This window comes from Oncorhynchus kisutch, linkage group LG9 (genome assembly GCF_002021735.2).
Source record: "Oncorhynchus kisutch isolate 150728-3 linkage group LG9, Okis_V2, whole genome shotgun sequence".
Taxonomy (NCBI): domain Eukaryota; kingdom Metazoa; phylum Chordata; class Actinopteri; order Salmoniformes; family Salmonidae; genus Oncorhynchus; species Oncorhynchus kisutch.
Window position 1 is genome coordinate 45,902,150 of NC_034182.2, and position 19,821 is coordinate 45,921,970.

The following is a 19,821-nucleotide window of genomic DNA, read 5'->3' on the forward strand; positions in this document are numbered from 1 at the left end:
GTTGAGAACACCTTTATTTAACCAGGTAGGCTAGTTGAGAACACCTTTATTTAACCAGGTAGACTAGTTGAGAACACCTTTATTTAACCAGGTGGCTAGTTGAGAACACCTTTATTTAACCAGGTAGGCTAGTTGAGAACACCCTTATTTAACCAGGTAGGCTAGTTGAGAACACCTTTATTTAACCAGGTAGGCTAGTTGAGAACACCTTTATTTAACCAGGTAGGCCAGTTGAGAACACCTTTATTTAACCAGGTAGGCTAGTTGAGAACACCTTTATTTAACCAGGTAGGCTAGTTGAGAACACCCTTATTTAACCAGGTAGGCTAGTTGAGAACACCTTTATTTAACCAGGTAGGCTAGTTGAGAACACCTTTATTTAATCAGGTAGGCTAGTTGAGAACACCCTTATTTAACCAGGTAGGCTAGTTGAGAACACCTTTATTAAACCAGGTAGGCTAGTTGAGAACACCTTTATTTAACCAGGTAGGCCAGTTGAGAACACCTTTATTTAACCAGGTAGGCTAGTTGAGAACACCTTTATTTAACCAGGTAGGCTAGTTGAGAACACCTTTATTTAACCAGGTAGGCTAGTTGAGAACACCCTTATTTAACCAGGTAGGCTAGTTGAGAACACCTTTATTTAACCAGGTAGGCTAGTTGAGAACACCCTTATTTAACCAGGTAGGCTAGTTGAGAACACCTTTATTTAACCAGGTAGGCTAGTTGAGAACACCTTTATTTAACCAGGTAGGCCAGTTGAGAACACCTTTATTTAACCAGGTAGGCTAGTTGAGAACACCTTTATTTAACCAGGTAGGCTAGTTGAGAACACCTTTATTTAACCAGGTAGGCCAGTTGAGAACACCTTTATTTAACCAGGTAGGCCAGTTGAGAACACCTTTATTTAACCAGGTAGGCTAGTTGAGAACACCTTTATTTAACCAGGTAGGCTAGTTGAGAACACCTTTATTTAACCAGGTAGGCTAGTTGAGAACACCTTTATTTAACCAGGTAGGCTAGTTGAGAACACCTTTATTTAACCAGGTAGGCTAGTTGAGAACACATTTATTTAACCAGGTAGGCTAGTTGAGAACACCTTTATTTAACCAGGTAGGCTAGTTGAGAACACCTTTATTTAACCAGGTAGGCTAGTTGAGAACACCTTTATTTAACCAGGTAGGCTAGTTGAGAACACCTTTATTTAACCAGGTGGCTAGTTGAGAACACCTTTATTTAACCAGGTAGGCTAGTTGAGAACACCCTTATTTAACCAGGTAGGCTAGTTGAGAACACCTTTATTTAACCAGGTAGGCTAGTTGAGAACACCTTTATTTAACCAGGTAGGCCAGTTGAGAACACCTTTATTTAACCAGGTAGGCTAGTTGAGAACACCTTTATTTAACCAGGTAGGCTAGTTGAGAACACCCTTATTTAACCAGGTAGGCTAGTTGAGAACACCTTTATTTAACCAGGTAGGCTAGTTGAGAACACCTTTATTTAACCAGGTAGGCTAGTTGAGAACACCTTTATTTAACCAGGTAGGATAGTTGAGAACACCTTTATTTAACCAGGTGGCTAGTTGAGAACACCTTATTTAACCAGGTAGGCTAGTTGAGAACACCTTATTTAACCAGGTAGGCTAGTTGAGAACACCTTTATTTAACCAGGTAGGCTAGTTGAGAACACCTTTATTTAACCAGGTAGGCTAGTTGAGAACACCTTTATTTAACCAGGTAGGCTAGTTGAGAACACCTTTATTTAACCAGGTAGGCTAGTTGAGAACACCTTTATTTAACCAGGTAGGCTAGTTGAGAACACCTTTATTTAACCAGGTAGGCTAGTTGAGAACACCTTTATTTAACCAGGTAGGCTAGTTGAGAACACCTTTATTTAACCAGGTAGGCTAGTTGAGAACACCTTTATTTAACCAGGTAGGCTAGTTGAGAACAAGTTCTCATTTGCAACTGCGACCTGGCCAAGATAAAGCATAGCAGTGTGAACAGACAACACAGAGTTACACATGGAGTAAACAATTAACAAGTCAATAACACAGTAGAAAAAAAGGGGGAGTCTATATACATTGTGTGCAAAAGGCATGAGGAGGTAGGCGAATAATTACAATTTTGCAGATTAATAACACTGGAGTGATAAATGATCAGATGGTCATGTACAGGTAGAGATATTGGTGTGCAAAAGAGCAGAAAAGTAAATAAATAAAAACAGTATGGGGATGAGGTAGGTAAAAAATGGGTGGGCTATTTACCGATAGACTATTTACAGCTGCAGCGATCGGTTAGCTGCTCAGATAGCAGATGTTTAAAGTTGGTGAGGAGATAAAAGTCTCCAACTTCAGCGATTTTTGCAATTTGTTCCAGTCACAGGCAGCAGAGAACTGGAATGAAAGGCGGCCAAATGAGGTGTTGGCTTTAGGGATGATCAGTGAGATACACCTGCTGGAGCGCGTGCTACGGATGGGTGTTGCCATCGTGACCAGTGAACTGAGATAAGGCGGAGCTTTACCTAGCATGGACTTGTAGATGACCTGGAGCCAGTGGGTCTGGCGACGAATATGTAGCGAGGGCCAGCCGACTAGAGCATACAAGTCGCAGTGGTGGGTGGTATAAGGTGCTTTAGTGACAAAACGGATGGCACTGTGATAAACTGCATCCAGTTTGCTGAGTAGAGTGTTGGAAGCAATTTTGTAGATGACATCGCCGAATTCGAGGATCGGTAGGATAGTCAGTTTTACTAGGGTAAGTTTGGCGGCGTGAGTGAAGGAGGCTTTGTTGCGGAATAGAAAGCCGACTCTTGATTTGATTTTCGATTGGAGATGTTTGATATGAGTCTGGAAGGAGAGTTTACAGTCTATCCAGACACCTAGGTACTTATAGATGTCCACATATTCAAGCTCGGAACCATCCAGGGTGGTGATGCTGGTCAGGCGTGCGGGTGCAGGCAGCGAACGGTTGAAAAGCATGCATTTGGTTTTACTAGCGTTTAAGAGCAGTTGGAGGCCACGGAAGGAGTGTTGTATGGCATTGAAGCTCGTTTGGAGGTTAGATAGCACAGTGTCCAAGGACGGGCCGGAAGTATATAGAATGGTGTCGTCTGCGTAGAGGTGGATCAGGGAATCGCCTGCAGCAAGAGCAACATCATTGATATATACAGAGAAAAGAGTCGGCCCGAGGATTGAACCCTGTGGCACCCCCATAGAGACTGCCAGAGGACCGGACAGCATGCCCTCTGATTTGACACACTGAACTCTGTCTGCAAAGTAATTGGTGAACCAGGCAAGGCAGTCATCCGAAAAACCGAGGCTACTGAGTCTGCCGATAAGAATATGGTGATTGACAGAGTCGAAAGCCTTGGCAAGGTCGATGAAGACGGCTGCACAGTACTGTATTTTATCGATGGCGGTTATGATATCGTTTAGTACCTTGAGCATGGCTGAGGTGCACCCGTGGCCGGCTCGGAAACCAGATTGCACAGCGGAGAAGGTACGGTGGGATTCGAGATGGTCAGTGATCTGTTTGTTGACTAGGCTTTCGAAGACCTTAGATAGGCAGGGCAGGATGGATATAGGTCTGTAACAGTTTGGGTCCAGGGTGTCTCCCCCTTTGAAGAGGGAGATGACTGCGGCAGCTTTCCAATCCTTGGGGATCTCAGACGATATGAAAGAGAGGTTGAACAGGCTGGTAATAGGGGTTGCGACAATGGCGGCGGATAGTTTCAGAAATAGAGGGTCCAGATTGTCAAGCCCAGCTGATTTGTACGGGTCCAGGTTTTGCAGCTCTTTCAGAACATCTGCTATCTGGATTTGGGTAAAGGAGAACCTGGAGAGGCTTGGGCGAGTAGCTGCGGGGGGGGCGGAGCTGTTGGCCGAGGTTGGAATAGCCAGGCGGAAGGCATGGCCAGCTGTTGAGAAATGCTTGTTGAACTTTTCGATAATCATGGATTTATCGGTGGTGACCGTGTTACCTAGCCTCAGTGCAGTGGGCAGCTGGGAGGAGGGGCTCTTGTTCTCCATGGACTTCACAGTGTCCCAGAACTTTTTGGAGTTGGAGCTACAGGATGCAAACTTCTGCCTGAAGAAGCTGGCCTTAGCTTTCCTGATTGACTGCGTGTATTGGTTCCTGACTTCCCTGAACAGTTGCATATCGCGGGGACTATTCGATGCTATTGCAGTCAGCCACAGGATATTTTTGTGCTGGTCGAGGGCAGTCAGGTCTGGAGTGAACCAAGGGCTGTATCTGTTCTTAGTTCTGCATTTTTTGAACGGAGCATGCTTATCTAAAATGGTGAGGAAGTTACTTTTAAAGAATGACCAGGCATACTCAACTGACGGGATGAGGTCAATGTCCTTCCAGGATACCCGGGCCAGGTCGATTAGAAAGGCCTGCTCACAGAAGTGTTTTAGGGAGCATTTGACAGTGATGAGGGGTGTTCGTTTGACTGTGGCTCCGTAGCGGATACAGGTAATGAGGCAGTGATCGCTGAGATCCTGGTTGAAGACAGCGGAGGTGTATTTGGAGGGCCAGTTGGTCAGGATGACGTCTATGAGGGTGCCCTTGTTTACAGATTTAAGGTTGTACCTGGTGGGTTCCTTGATGATTTGTGTGAGATTGAGGGCATCTAGCTTAGATTGTAGGACTGCCGAGGTGTTAAGCATATCCCAGTTTAGGTCACCTAACAGTACAAACTCTGAAGCTAGATGGGGGGCGATCAATTCACAAATGGTGTCCAGGGCACAGCTGGGAGCTGAGGGGGGTCGGTAGCAGGCGGCAACAGTGAGAGACTTATTTCTGGAGAGAGTAATTTTCAAAATTAGTAGTTCGAACTGTTTGGGTATGGACCTGGAATTTATGACATTACTTTGCAGGCTGTCTCTGCAGTAAACTGCAACTCCTCCCCCTTTGGCAGTTCTATCTTGATGGAAAATGTTATATTTGGGTATGGAAATCTCAGAATTTTTGGTGGCCTTCCTGAGCCAGGATTCAGACACGGCAAGGACATCAGGGTTAGCAGAGTGTGCTAAAGCAGTGAGTAAAACAAACTTAGGGAGGAGGCTTCTGATGTTGACATGCATGAAACCAAGGCTTTTTCGATCACAGAAGTCAACAAATGAGGGTGCCTGGGGACATGCAGGGCCTGGGTTTACCTCCACATCACCCGCGGAACAGAGGAGGAGTAGAATGAGGGTGCGGCTAAAGGCTATCAAAACTGGTCGCCTAGAGCGTTGGGGACAGAGAATAAAAGGAGCAGATTTCTGGGCATGGTAGAATATATTCAGGGCATAATGCGCAGACAGGGGTATGGTGGGGTGCGGGTACAGCGGAGGTGAGCCCAGTCACTGGGTCATGATAAGAGAGGTTGTATCTCTGGACATGCTGGTTGTAATGGGTGAGGTCACCGCATGTGTGGGAGGTGGGACAAAGGAGGTATATCAGAGGTATGAAGAGTGGAACTAGGGGCTCCATTGTAAACTAAAACAATAATAACTAACCTGAACAACAGTATACAAGGCATATTGACATTTGAGAGAGACATACAGCGAGGCATACAGTAATCACAGGTGTTGATTTTGGAGAGCTAGCTAAAACAGTAGCTAAAACAGTAGGTGAGACAACAGCTAATCAGCTAGCACAACAACAGCAGGTAAAATGGCGTTGACTAGGCAGGGAGGGTCGGATTAACTACACACAGAGCCTGAGTGCGGCTGGGGCCGACAGATAAAACATAAACATGCAGAATGGAGTACCGTGATTAATGGACAGTCCAGCGTGCATCAGCTATGTAGCCAAGTGATCAGTGTCCAGGGGGCAGCGGTGGATGGGGCAGGGAAGCTGGACTGGCGAGTATTATCCAGGTTAAAGAAACTGGCTGGCTGTGCAGAGGGTAAGGTAAAAGCCGCTAGCAGTGGGGTATAGGGTTATGGGTTAGGGTTAGGGGTTAGGGTTAGGGTTAGGGTTAGGGTTAAGGGTTAGGGTTAACAATTAGGGTTAAGGTTATGTGTTAGGGTAAGGGTAAGGGTTAAGGTATGGTATAGTGTTAACGGTTAGGTTTAAGTGTTAGGGTTAAGGGTTAGGGTTAGGGTTAGGGTTAGGGTTAGGGTTAGGGTTAGGGTTAGGGTTAGGGTTAAGGGTTAGGGTTAACAATTAGGGTTAAATGTTAGGGTAAGGGTTAAGGTGTGATATAGGGTTAGGGTTAGGTTTAAGTGTTCGGGTTAAGGGTTAGGGTTAGGAGACCCAACAATCAGGAAACAACAGGCCCAACAATCAGGAAACAATAGGCCCAACAATCAGGAAACAACAGGCACAACAATCAGGAAACATCAGGCACAACAATCAGGAAACAACAGGCTCAACAATCAGGAAACATCAGGCACAACAATCAGGAAACATCAGGCTCAACAATCAGGAAACATAGTCCCAACAGTCAGGAAACAACAGGCTCAACAATCAGGAAACTACACACTATCACCATGACCATCAATCTCTCTCTCTCTTTCTTTTACACTAAGGATATTTTTGCAGAATTCTTAGTTGTACACTGAGTCTCAATTTGTTTTTTGTCCCATTTTGTGAATTCTTGGTTGGTGAGTGGACCCTAGACCTCACAACCATGAAGGGCAATGGGTTATATAAACGATCCAAAATATTACACAATCACACACACAGATACACACACAGATACACACACAGATACACACACAGATACACACACAGATACAATATAGGGATACACACACACGGAGAGACACAAACACACACACACACAGATACAAACACACACACACACACACACACACACACACACACACACACACACACACACACACACACACACACACACACACACACACACACACACAGAGAGACACAAACACACACACACACACAGATACAAACACACACACACACACACACACACACGGAGAGACACAAACACACACACACACACACAGATACAAACACACACACACACACACACACACACACACACACACACACACACACACACACACACACACACGGAGAGACACAAACACACACACAGATACAAACACACACACACACACACACACACACACACACACACACACACACACACACACACACACACACACACACAGGGAGAGACATACACACACAGAGATACAGATAAACACACAAACACACACGCACACACACACAAACACACACGCACGCACACACACACAAACACACACACAGAGATACAAAAACACACACACAAACAAACACACACAAACACACACACACACACACACACAGAGATACAAACACACACAAACACACACGCACGCACGCACACACAAACACACACACACAAAGATACAAACACACACAAACACACACACACACACACAAACACACACACACAAAGATAAAAACACACACACACACACAAAATCTGACACAGCTGCTGGATTAACTTCTTACGGTATAGGGGGCAGCATTTTCACTTTTGGATAAATAGCGTGCCCAATTTCAACGTCCTGCTACTCATGCCAACATTATAAGATATTAATATTATTAGTCAAATTTGGATAGAAAAAACTGTGGAGTTTCTAAAACTGTTTGAATCATGTCTGTGAGAATAACAGAATTTATGTAGCAGGCAAAACCCTGAGGACTAACCGTTCAGATTTTTGAGGTCTGTCTGTTCAGTGAGTTCTCATTGGGAAACTATATTTCTTAGGCACCGCTTCCATTGGATGTCACCAGTCTTTGGAATTTGGTTGAGGTTATTCCTTTCTGCAATGAAGAAGTATGGTCATCTAGGAAATGGGTAACACTGTTGAGTGTTTCGCACGACTTGAAAAGTAGCGTTAGTTTCCTCTCATCCTCTATTGAAAACAGATAGACCCGTCTTCAATTTGATTAATTATTAACGTTTAAAAATACCTAAAGTTGTATTACAAAAGTAGTTTGAAATGTTTTGGCAAAGTTTACAGGCAACTTTTGAGATATTTTGTAGTGACGTTGCGCAATCTGGAAGCTGTTTTTTTCTGGATCAAATACGCCAAATAAATTGACATTTTGGATATATATGGATGGAATTAATCGAACAAAAGGACCAATTGTTATGTTTCAAGAAGACACTGGATGAACACCAGAGAGTGTAGCAGGAGCAGATGTGACAGTACCCCCCCCTACAGACGCAACCTGGCGCACGACCTGGCTTGTCTGGGTGTGAGGCATGATAATCCTGTAAGAGGGAGGGATCCAGAATGTGACGACGGGGCACCTAGCAGCGCTCCTCCGGCCCGTATCTGCGACCCCAACCGCGCACATCCAAAAGCTGCCGGACGGTATAGGCAGGATGGTCGAGAGAGGAGCTGCCAAACAAGTGTAGTCACGGATGAATCTTCTATAAAAATTGGCCAACCCCAGGAAACACTGTAACTGCTTGAGATTCGCGGGCACAGGCCACTCTGTGACTGCCCTAACCTTGGCAGGGTCCATTCATAGCTGACCTTGAGCAATAATGTAACCCAAGAAGGACACAGAGGAAACCTGAAACTCACATTTCTCAGCCTTAACAAATCGCTTATTCTCCAACAGCCTTTCGAGAACTTAGTGGACGTGTTGCTTGTGAGCCTCAAGGTCCTTCGAAAAAATAAGACTGTCATCCACATAGACAAAAACAAAACGCCCAATGACATCCCTCAGGACATCATTAACCAGGGATACTTGCTCCTGACAGTGATACTATTCAAACCACGGAAGTCTATGCATGCCTCAGTGACCCATCCTTCTTCTTGACAAAGAAAAACCCAGCTCCCAACAGAGAGGAAGAATGCCTGATATGTCTGACAGCCAGGGAGTTCTGGATGTATTCTTCCATGGCCTCTTGCTCGGGGCGAGAGAGGTTATACAACCTGCTACTAGGGAGTGGAGCTCCAGGCTGAAGCTTGATAGCACAGTCGTACGGCCGATGAGGCGGCTGAGATGGGGTGTGGTGCTCTCGAGATGGTACAGCAGAGTAACAGGATCTTGAATAATCATAAATGGCTATAATCATGAACTGACTGACTGAGCAGAGATTACAATCTGGCAGCTTGGAAGAGTCAGGACTGAGTATTTGTAGAGGTCTTGATTATGGAACAAGTAGGGATTTGCTCTGACTCCACCACACCTGTCTCCAACCACACATTCACACAGAGAAGGCGAGGGAGAAAGGGAGAGTGTACAGGGGGAGTAACTGCAGGTCAAGAAGACACGAGATGAACACCAGAGAGTGGAGCAGGAGCAGATGTGACATTACTGCTATCCAGGACCTCTACACCACGCAGTGTCAGAGGAAGACCCGAAAAATGGTCAGACTCCAGCCACCCAAGTCATAGACTGTTCTCTCTCCCCCTGCATGGCACCAAGTCTGGAACCAACAGGACCCGGAACAGCTTCTATCCCCAAGCCAAAAGACTGTAAATAGTTTGTTAAATAGTTAACAAAATAGCTACCAGGACTATCTGCATTTACCCTTTTTACACTAACTTTTTGAGACTTCTTGTTTTATATAAGCTGCTGCTACTGTTTATTATCTCTTTATTTCTAGTTGTATGTATATATCTACTTCCATTACCTCGTACCCCTGCACATTCACTCTATACTGGTACCCTGTTTATATAGCCATGCATGTTACTACCTCATACCCCTGCACATCGACTGGTACTGGTACCCTGTTTATATAGCCATGTTACTACCTCATATCCCTGCACATCCACTCTGTACTGGTACCCTGTTTATATAGCCATGTTACTACCTCATATCCCTGCACATTCACTCTATACTGGTACCCTGTTTATATAGCCATGCATGTTACTACCTCATACCCCTGCACATCGACTGGTACTGGTACCCTGTTTATATAGCCATGTTACTACCTCATATCCCTGCACATCCACTCTGTACTGGTACCCTGTTTATATAGCCATGTTACTACCTCATATCCCTGCACATTCACTCTATACTGGTACCCTGTTTATATAGCCATGTTACTACCTCATATCCCTGCACATTCACTCTATACTGGTACCCTGTTTATATAGCCATGCATGTTACTACCTCATACCCCTGCACATCGACTGGTACTGGTACCCTGTTTATATAGCCATGTTACTACCTCATACCCCTGCACATCCACTCTGTACTGGTACCCTGTTCATATAGCCATGTTACTACCTCATACCCCTGCACATCCACTCTGTACTGGTACCCTGTTTATATGACCATGCATCTACCTCATACCCCTGCACATCGACTGGTACTGGAACCCTGTTTATGTAGCCAAGTTACTACCTCATACCCCTGCACATCCACTCTCTACTGGTACCATGTTTATATAGCCATGTTACTACCTCATACCCCTGCACATTGACTGGACTGGTACCCTGTTTATATAGCCAAGTTACTACCTCATACCCCTGCACATCCACACTGTCCTGGTACCCTGTTTATATAGCCATGTTACTGCCTCATATCCCTGCACATCCACTCTGTACTGGTACCCCGTTTATATAGCTATGTTACTACCTCATACCCCTGCACATTGACTGGTACTGGTACCCTGTTTATATAGCCAAGTTACTACCTCATACCCCTGCACATCCACTCTGTACTGGTACCATGTTTATATAGCCATGTTACTACCTCATACCCCTGCACATTGACTAGTACTGGTACCCTGTTTATATAGCCAAGTTACTACCTCATACCCCTGCACATCCACACTGTCCTGGTACCCTGTTTATATAGCCATGTTACTGCCTCATACCTCTGTCCTGGTACCCTGTTTATATAGCCATGTTACTACCTCATACCCCTGCACATCCACTCTCTGCTGGTACCCTGTTTATATAGCCATGTTACTACCTCATACCCCTGCACATTCACTCTGTACTGTTACCCTGTTTATATAGCCATGTTACTACCTCATACCCCTGCACATCCACTCTGTACTGGTACCCTTTTCATATAGCCATGTTACTAACCTCATACTCATGCACATCCACTCTGTACTGGTACCCTGTTTGTATCGCCATGCATCTACCTCATACCCCTGCACATCGACTGGTACCTTGCTGCTATAACTTGTTGGGGATAGGGGGCAGTATTTTCACTCTGGATGAATTGCGTGCCCATAGTGAACTGCATCCTACTCTGTCCTAGATTGCTAATATATGCATATTATTATTACTATTGGATAGAAAACACTCTGAAGTTTCTAAAACTGTTTGAATTATGTATGTGAGTATAACAGAACTCATGGGGCAGGCAGTCTTCCAAACAAGAAGTGAAATTCTGAAAGTTGGGACAACTTTGACGTCATCGCCCCCCTCCTTTCCCAACAAGATATGGATCTGGAAGCACTTCCTACGCCTTCCACTAGATGTCCTCATTCAGTAGAAAGTGGAATGGAGCATTTGCTGTGAACGTTGACCTAATGGGAGGGGAAATAGTCAGTGTCCCGACAGAATGCCATTTTCCTGTGGCGCATTTCTCTGTGGGTGCTACCGCTGTTCCAGTTGGCTCCAGCTGAAAACGTATGATCCAGTTGGAACGTTATTGGATAAATATGATAATAACATCCTAAAGATTGATTCTCTACTTAAGTTGACCAGTTTATTCGACATGGAATATATCTTTTGGAAGTTTTCGTGCGAGTTATCTTGGACCAGCAGTCAGTTTTTGGGCACGTGAGCTGAAAGTGATAGCAAATGCAACTACTTGGACACTAGTATTGGACATTATGGAACAAAACAACGATTTATTGTGGAACTAGGACTCCTTGCACTACATTCTGATGAAAGATCATCAAAGGTAAGGGAATGTTTATGTTTATGTATGTTTCTGTTGACTCCAACATGGCGGAGAAATACTGAGCGCCGTCTCAGATTGTTGCAATGTTAGGCTTTTTCCATAACGTTTGTAAAAAATCTGACACAGTGGTTGCATTAAGAACCAGTGTATCTTTAATTATATGTAGAACATGTATCTTTAGTCAAAGTTTATGATGAGTATTTCTGTTATCTGGCGTAGCTTTCTATAATTCCTCCGGATAATTTGGAGGAATTTTTGAACATGGCGTCAATGTAAACCGAGATTTGTGGGTATAAAAATGCATATTATCGAACAAAACATAAATGTACTGTATAACATGTCATATGACTGTCATCTGATGAAGATTTTCAAAAGGTTAGTGATTAATTTTATCTCTAATCCTGCTTTTGTAATGTAATCTTTGGCTGGAAAAAATGGCTGATTGGGTTGAGGTCAGGGTTCTGTGCAGGCCAGTCAAGTTCTTCCACACTAATCTCGACAAACCATTTTTGTATGGACCTCGCTTTATGCATAGGCGCATTGTTATGCTGAAACAGGAAAGGCCTTCCCCAAACTGTTGCCACAAAATTGTAAGCACAGAATCATCTTGAATGTCATTGTATGCTGTTTCACTAAGATTTCACTTCACTGGAACTAAGGGGCCCGAACCATTAAAAACAGCCCCAGAAAATTATTCCTCCTTCACCAAACTTTCCAGTTGGCACGATGCATTGGGTCAGGTAGCGTTCTCCTGGCACCCTCCAAACCCAGATTGGTCCTTTGGACAGGCAGATGGTGAAGCGTGATTCATCACACCAAGGAATGGAATTGCTCCAGAGCCCAATGGCGGTGAGCTTTACACAACTCCAGTTGATGCTTGGCATTGCACATAGTGATCTTAGGCTATTGTGCGGCTGTTCGGCCATGGAAGCCCATTTCCTGAAGCTCCCGACGAACAGTTATTGTGCTGACATTGATTCCAGAGGCAGTTTGGAACTCGGTAGTGAGTTTTGCAACCGAGGACAGACGATTTTTACACACCTACCACTGAGCCGTTGTTGCTCCTAGATGTTTCCACTTCACAATAACAGCACTTACAGTTGACCGGGGCAGCTCTAGCAGGGCAGAAATGTGACGAACTGACTTGTTGGAAAGGTGACATTCTTGCCACTTTGAAAGTCACTGAGCTTTGCAGTAAGACCATTCTACTGCCAATGGTTGTTTATGGAGATTGCATGGCCGTGTGCTTGATTTTATACACCTGTCAGCAATGGGTGTGGCTGAAATAGCGGAATCCACCAATTTGAAGGTGTGTCCACATACTTTTGTATATATTGTGTATATATTATATATTTTTGCGGATTGTAGTGTTTTTTGCGGATAATACTGTGGTATACTACAACATTCTACAGTAAGATCAACACATGATTGAGGGATACTAAAATGTGTAGTATGATATTCTAAAGTATACTACATTTTACTATAGAATTAGTAAGTACTGTAGTATTCTGGTTTTACTGGTTTTGTTTGGGGGCCATGATGCCTTTAGTTTTAGGGTTTGAACCTTTAGTTTAGGCATGCCTGTTTGCACTTTCCTTTTTGGGATACTTAGCTATTTATTTTAGTCTGAACAAATAATAACCAACTTGGACTGGCCGACTGTAATGTTCGTCGTCCTCGTCTGAGGAGTATGAAGGATCGGAGGACCAATGCGCAGCGTTGTACGTGTTCATGATGATATTTGTTAAACTCAGAACACTAAAACAAAAATAACAAAGGGAATGACACGAAACGAAACAGTCCTGTCTGGTGAAGACACAAAATAGAAAACAATCACCTACACCACACAGGTGGGAAAAGGCTACCTAAGTATGATTCTCAATCAGAGACAATGAACGACACCTGCTTCTGATTGAGAACCATACCAGGCCAAACACAAAACCACAACATAGAAAAATGAACATAGACTACCCACCCAACTCACGCCCTGACCATGCTAAATCAAAGACATAACAAAATAACTAAGGTCAGAACGTGACACCAACCAAAAGGAATCAAGACAGCGCTGGCCCTGGACCAAGGTAATGTGCTGTTGCCCTGGACCAAGGTAAGATAGCTGGCCCTGCACCAAGGTCAGGTTGCTGTCACCCTGGACCAAGGTAAGGTAATGTCGTCCTGCACCACGGACAGGTTGCTGTCGTCTTGGACCAAGGTAAGGTAATGTCGTCATGCACCAAGGACAGGTTGTTGTCGCCCTGGACCAAAGTAAGGTGCTGTCGCCCTGGTCCAAGGTAAGGTGCTGTCGCCATGGACCAAGTTAAGATAGCTGTAACTCTGGTCCAAGGTAAGATAGCTGTCGCCGTGGACCAAGGTAAGGTTGCAGTCGCCCTGGACCAAGGACAGGTTGCTGTCGCCCTGGACCGGTAAGGTTGCTGTCACCTTGGTCCAAGGTACGGCTGCTATCTCCCTGGACCAAGGACAGGTTGCTGTCGCCCTGGACCGGTAAGGTTGCTGTCACCTTGGTCCAAGGTACGGCTGCTATCTCCCTGGACCAAGGAAAGGTTGCTGTCGCCCTGGACCGGTAAGGTTGCTGTCACCTTGGTCCAAGGTACGGCTGCTATCTCCCTGGACCAAGGAAAGGTTGCTGTCGACCCTGGACCAAGGAAAGGTTGCTGAACCATTCTGTGTGTGTGTCTACTGTCTACCCACCTGTATGGCATAGCGGTCTGTTCTGCAGTACACTCCGTCACCGTGAGGTCACATTCTCTGAGATAGAGTTCCAGCCTCCGTCGCTCCATAAGTGTCCTGGCAGCCTGTAGTATCTGTCCTGCTAGAGCCGACTCCTCCTTCCCTCCTCCCCCTCTCTTACCCGACCCACTCTTAGCGGTGGCGGATGTTTTGGGTTTCTTACTGAATCCATACAGTGCCTCCACACTGAACTTACCCCCTTTACCGGCTGATGAGCCACAGCCTGCACCCGACGGTCGCCCTGCGGACATGGTGAATCACGGACTGTTACCCCTGGCAGCGAAGCCCCTGGCAACCCCTACCTCTGACCCTTGACCCAAAACCCCTGACCCCTCTACTGAGTCCTAGGCCTTCAGTGTGTTCAGCTGGTCCTGTTCCAGGTGATCCTAGATCCAAAAAGCAGCAGACTCTCTGGTTGAATGTTCTAGAAACTCTTTGGTAAATGTTTCTTAACATCCCGGTATCATACCCTCCATGGGTTAAGGATAGACCAACAGGTCACAGTTCTGCCCTCCAACAAGTCAGGGCAGGTTTGGAGGGGAGGTCAGGTTCAAACAGCAGCAGGTTCAAAGGTTACTTCCTCTTCCCAAAATGAAGTCTGGCCGGAGAGTTGAGGGTCCAGAAACAACACTCTATTCTCTTTCTCTCCTGCCATCCATCTGTTCTCCTCACCTCTTTCCGTCGTCCGTTTCTCTTTCACACACTCTCTTTGTTTCTTTGTCTCTCATTCACTCTCTCCGTCTCTCTCTATCCATCCGGATATCTCTCTCTATACGTTTATTATCCCTCTATCTCCATCCCTCTATATCTATTCCTCTAACACCTCTGTCCTTCTCTGTCTCCTCTCTCTCTCTCTCTCTCTCTCTCTCTCTCACCCTCCTCTCTCTCCTCTCTCTCTCTCCCTCCCTCCTTTTTTTTATCTCTACCTCCCTCTCTTTTCTCTCTCTCCTCTCTCTCTCTCACCCTCCTCTCTCTCCTCTCTCTCTCTCTACCTCTCTCTCCTCTCTCTCTCTCCTCTCTTTTTTGCTTTCCCTCTGCTTGATTGACAACAGGATTTGGTAAAAAATACATTTAATGCCCCCCATTACCGTGTTTGTCCAGATTAAGTGAGAGAAACTGGGCAAACCGCCATACCTGACATCTGCACCCAGATTAACATAGTAACACAAACACACACTAGGGTTGTCATGATACCAGTATTGCCATACTCAGAGGTATCATGCAAGGAAACAAAACATGAAGCAGAAAACATTGCCTGAGGAAAACAGTCCTAATGTTGGGAACAAGCAGCCTTATATTGTCCCACAGAATCCTGTTTGTTTTCCAAGCTGCAGTACAGTTGAAGTGGGAAGTTTACATACACTTAGGTTGGAGTCATTAAAACTTGCTTTTCAACCACTCCACACATTTCTTGTCAACAAACTATAGTTGGATAGTCGGTTAGGACATCTACTTCATGCATGAAGTAATTATTCCAACAATTTTTTACAGACAGATTATTTCACTTATAATTCACTGTATCACAATTCCAGTGGGTCAGAAGTTTACATACACTAAGTTGACTCTGCCTATAAACAGCTTGGAAAATTCCAGAAAATTATGTCATGCTTTAGAAGCTTCTGATAGGCTAATTGACATCATTTGAGTCAATTGGAGGTGTACCTGTGGATGTATTTCAAGGCCTACAAACTCAGTGCCTCTTTGCTTGACATCATGGGAAATCAAAAGAAATCACCCAAGACCTCAGAAAAGAATTGTAGACCTCCACAAGTCTGGTTCATCCTTGGGAGCAATTTCCAAACACCTGAAGTTACCACGTTCATCTGTACAAACAATAGTACGCAAGTATAAACACCATGGGACCACTCAGCCGACATACCGCTCAGGAAGGAGACACGTTCTGTCTCCTAGAGATGAACGTACTTTGGTGCAAATAGTGAAAAATCAATCCCAGAACAACAGCAAAGGACCTTGTGAAGATGCTGGAGGAAACAGGTGCAAAAGTATCTATATCCACAGTAAAATGAGTCCTAAATTGACATAACCTGAAAGGCCGCTCAGCAAGGAAGTAGCAACTGCTCCAAAACCACCACAAAAAAGCCAAACTACGGTTTGCACCTGCAGATGGGGACAAATATCTTTAAACAAAAAACAAAATTAGAAACAAAAATAGAACTGTTTGGCCATAATGACCATCGTTACGTTTGGAGGAAAACAGGGAGGCTTGCAAGCCGAAGAACACCATCCCAACCGTGAAGCACGTGGGTGGCAGCATCATGTTGTGGGGGTGCTTTGCTGCGGGAGGGACTGGTGCACTTCACAAAATAGATGGCGTCATGAGGAAAAGAAAAGCATGTGGATATATTGAAGCAAAAAAAAAGCTTGGTCGCAAATGGGTCTTACAAATGGACAATGACTCCAAGCATACTTCCAAAGTTGTGGCAAAATGGCTAAAGGACAACAAAGTCAAGCTATTGGAGTGGCCATCACAAAGCTCTGACCTCAATCCCATAGAAAATGGGATCAATCCTGACTCAGTTACACCAGCTCTGGGCCAAAATTCACCCAACTTATTGTGGGAAGCTTGTGGAAGGCTATCCAAAATGTTTGACCCAAGTTTACACAATTGAATGGCAATGCTACCAAATACTAATTGCATGTATGTAAACTTCTGACCCACTGGGAATGTGATGAAATAAATAAAAGCTGAAATAAATTATTCTCTCTACTATTATTCTGGCATTTCACATTCTTAAAAGAAAGTGGTGATCCTAACTGACCTAAGAAAGGGCATTTTTTCAAGTATTAAATGTCAGGATTTGTGAAAAACTGAGTTTAAATGTATTTGGCTAAGGTGTATGTCTCAGGATGGTAAGTTGGTGGTTGAAGATATCCCTCTAGTGGTGTGGGGGCTGTGCTTTGGCAAAGTGGGTGGGGTTATATCCTTCCTGTTTGGCCCTGTCCGGGGGTGTCCTCGGATGGGGCCACAGTGTCTCCTGACCCCTCCTGTCTCAGCCTCCAGTATATATGCTGCAGTAGTTTATATGCCGGGGGGCTGGGGTCAGTTTGTTATATCTGGAGTACTTCTGTCCTATTCGGTGTCCTGTGTGAATTTAAGTGTGCTCTCTCTAATTCTCTCTTTCTCTCTTTCTTTCTCTCTCTCAGAGGACCTGAGCCCTAGGACCATGCCTCAGGACTACCTGACATGATGACTCCTTGCTGTCCCCAGTCCACCAGGCCGTGCTGCTGCTCCAGTTTCAACTGTTCTGCCTTATTATTATTGGACCATGCTGGTCATTTATGAACATTTGAACATCTTGGCCATGTTCTGTTATAATCTCCACCCGGCACAGCCAGAAGAGGACTGGCCACCCCACATAGCCTGGTTCCTCTCTAGGTTTCTTCCTAGGTTTTGGCCTTTCTAGGGAGTTTTTCCTAGCCACCGTGCTTCTACACCTGCATTGCTTGCTGTTTGGGGTTTTAGGCTGGGTTACTGTACAGCACTGAGATATCAGCTGATGTACGAAGGGCTATATAAATACATTTGATTTGATTTGTGTATGTAAACTTCCAATGTCAACTGTATATCACACTATGTTACATATGCTCGGTTTTAAAGGACCAAAGAGATTAGGTTGCTTTGTGTTTTTGCCTTGGAAAATACTGGTATCGTGACAACCCTAACACACCCACAATATACAGAGGCCTGTTACAACCCTGTTGGTCCTCTGCTCTATATACAGAGGCTGTTACTGTCCTGTTGGTCCTCTGCTCTATATACAGAGGCTGTTACTGTCCTGTTGGTCCTCTGCTCTATATACAGAGGCTGTTACTGTCCTGTTGGTCCTCTGCTCTATATATAGAGTCCTGTTACTGCCCTGTTGGTCCTCTGCTCTATATACAGAGTCCTGTTACTGCCCTGTTGGTCCTCTGCTCTACATACAGAGTCCTGTTCCTGCCCTCTTGGTCCTCTGTATATACAGAATCCTGTTACTGCTCTGTTGGTCCTCCGCTATCAGAATGGCCTGTGCTGCCTGGAACTTGCCTGTCAAGGAAGTCGTCTTCATCTGCTCCTCCTCCATCCTGTGATGAAGTAGACGGAGAACAGCAAGACGATTGTTCCAAACAGCGCTGGTCACATGACACAAGTCATGGAAACTGAAGGCAACGGTTGCTAAGTGGACTGGAGTGACTGAGAGGTTCGGAGCAGATTGACATAAGGAATAGCTTCTCTGCACTGGTTCCTGATCTCCCGGTGCCTTCATTGCTGGATTTGCCTGTGTCTGCGACGACAGTGTTGACTCCAACCACTCTGGCTCCAGCAGTGGTTTCATCATTCAGTTCAGACCATATCCCTCTCTCTGGATCTGAAGGGGCACTTCCTGCTGTGGGAGTGTGGACCTATCGCCGGGAGCAGCGGGCATACACTATCCTGCTTCCATGGACACGAGAAAGGCTCATTGAATTGTGTGAGGGGTGGGAGTGGGCGGATTTCTCCATTCCCTTCTCTGCCTGTTTGTATTGGGCAGTTCAATGGTGAGAAATATCTCAGTCCCTGGTGCTATCCAGGTGAACGAGGGTTTGGGTGACTACTTGACACCAAAAAACACCTCATAATATCTGTCCCTCTGCCCTCACTAAATCGTGGCATTGGACGGTTCAGCAGACTGTTATCCCTCCATAACTAGCTACCAGACTATCAGCAGACTGTTATCCCTCCATAACTGGCTACCAGACTATTGAACAGTTCAGCAGACTGTTATCCCTCCATAACTGGCTACCAGACTATTGAACAGTTCAGCAGACTGTTATCCCTCCATAACTGGCTACCAGACTATTGAACAGTTCAGCAGACTGTTATCCCTCTAACTGACTACCAGACTATCAGCAGACTGTTATCCCTCCATAACTGACTACCAGACTATTGAACAGTTCAGCAGACTGTTATCCCTCTAACTGGCTACCAGACTATTGAACAGTTCAGCAGACTGTTATCCCTCCATAACTGGCTACCAGACTATTGAACAGTTCAGCAGACTGTTATCCCTCCATAACTGGCTACCAGACTATCAGCAGACTGTTATCCCTCTAACTGGCTACCAGACTATTGAACAGTTCAGCAGACTGTTATCCCTCCATAACTGACTACCAGACTATCAGCAGACTGTTATCCCTCCATAACTGGCTACCAGACTATCAGCAGACTGTTATCCCTCCATAACTGACT

At 45.1% G+C, this 19,821-nt stretch overlaps 1 protein-coding gene across 1 annotated transcript in view; it reads right to left on the reverse strand.

The window, feature by feature from the left end:
• Positions 1-14,845, reverse strand: part of LOC116375241 (voltage-gated potassium channel subunit beta-2-like) — a 101,708-nt gene extending 86,863 nt beyond the window's left edge. The window contains exon 1 of the mRNA XM_031831392.1: positions 14,556-14,845. Coding sequence (XP_031687252.1) covers positions 14,556-14,845 — 290 coding nt within the window. The remainder of the gene's footprint in view (positions 1-14,555) is intronic.
• Positions 14,846-19,821: the final 4,976 nt, after the last annotated feature.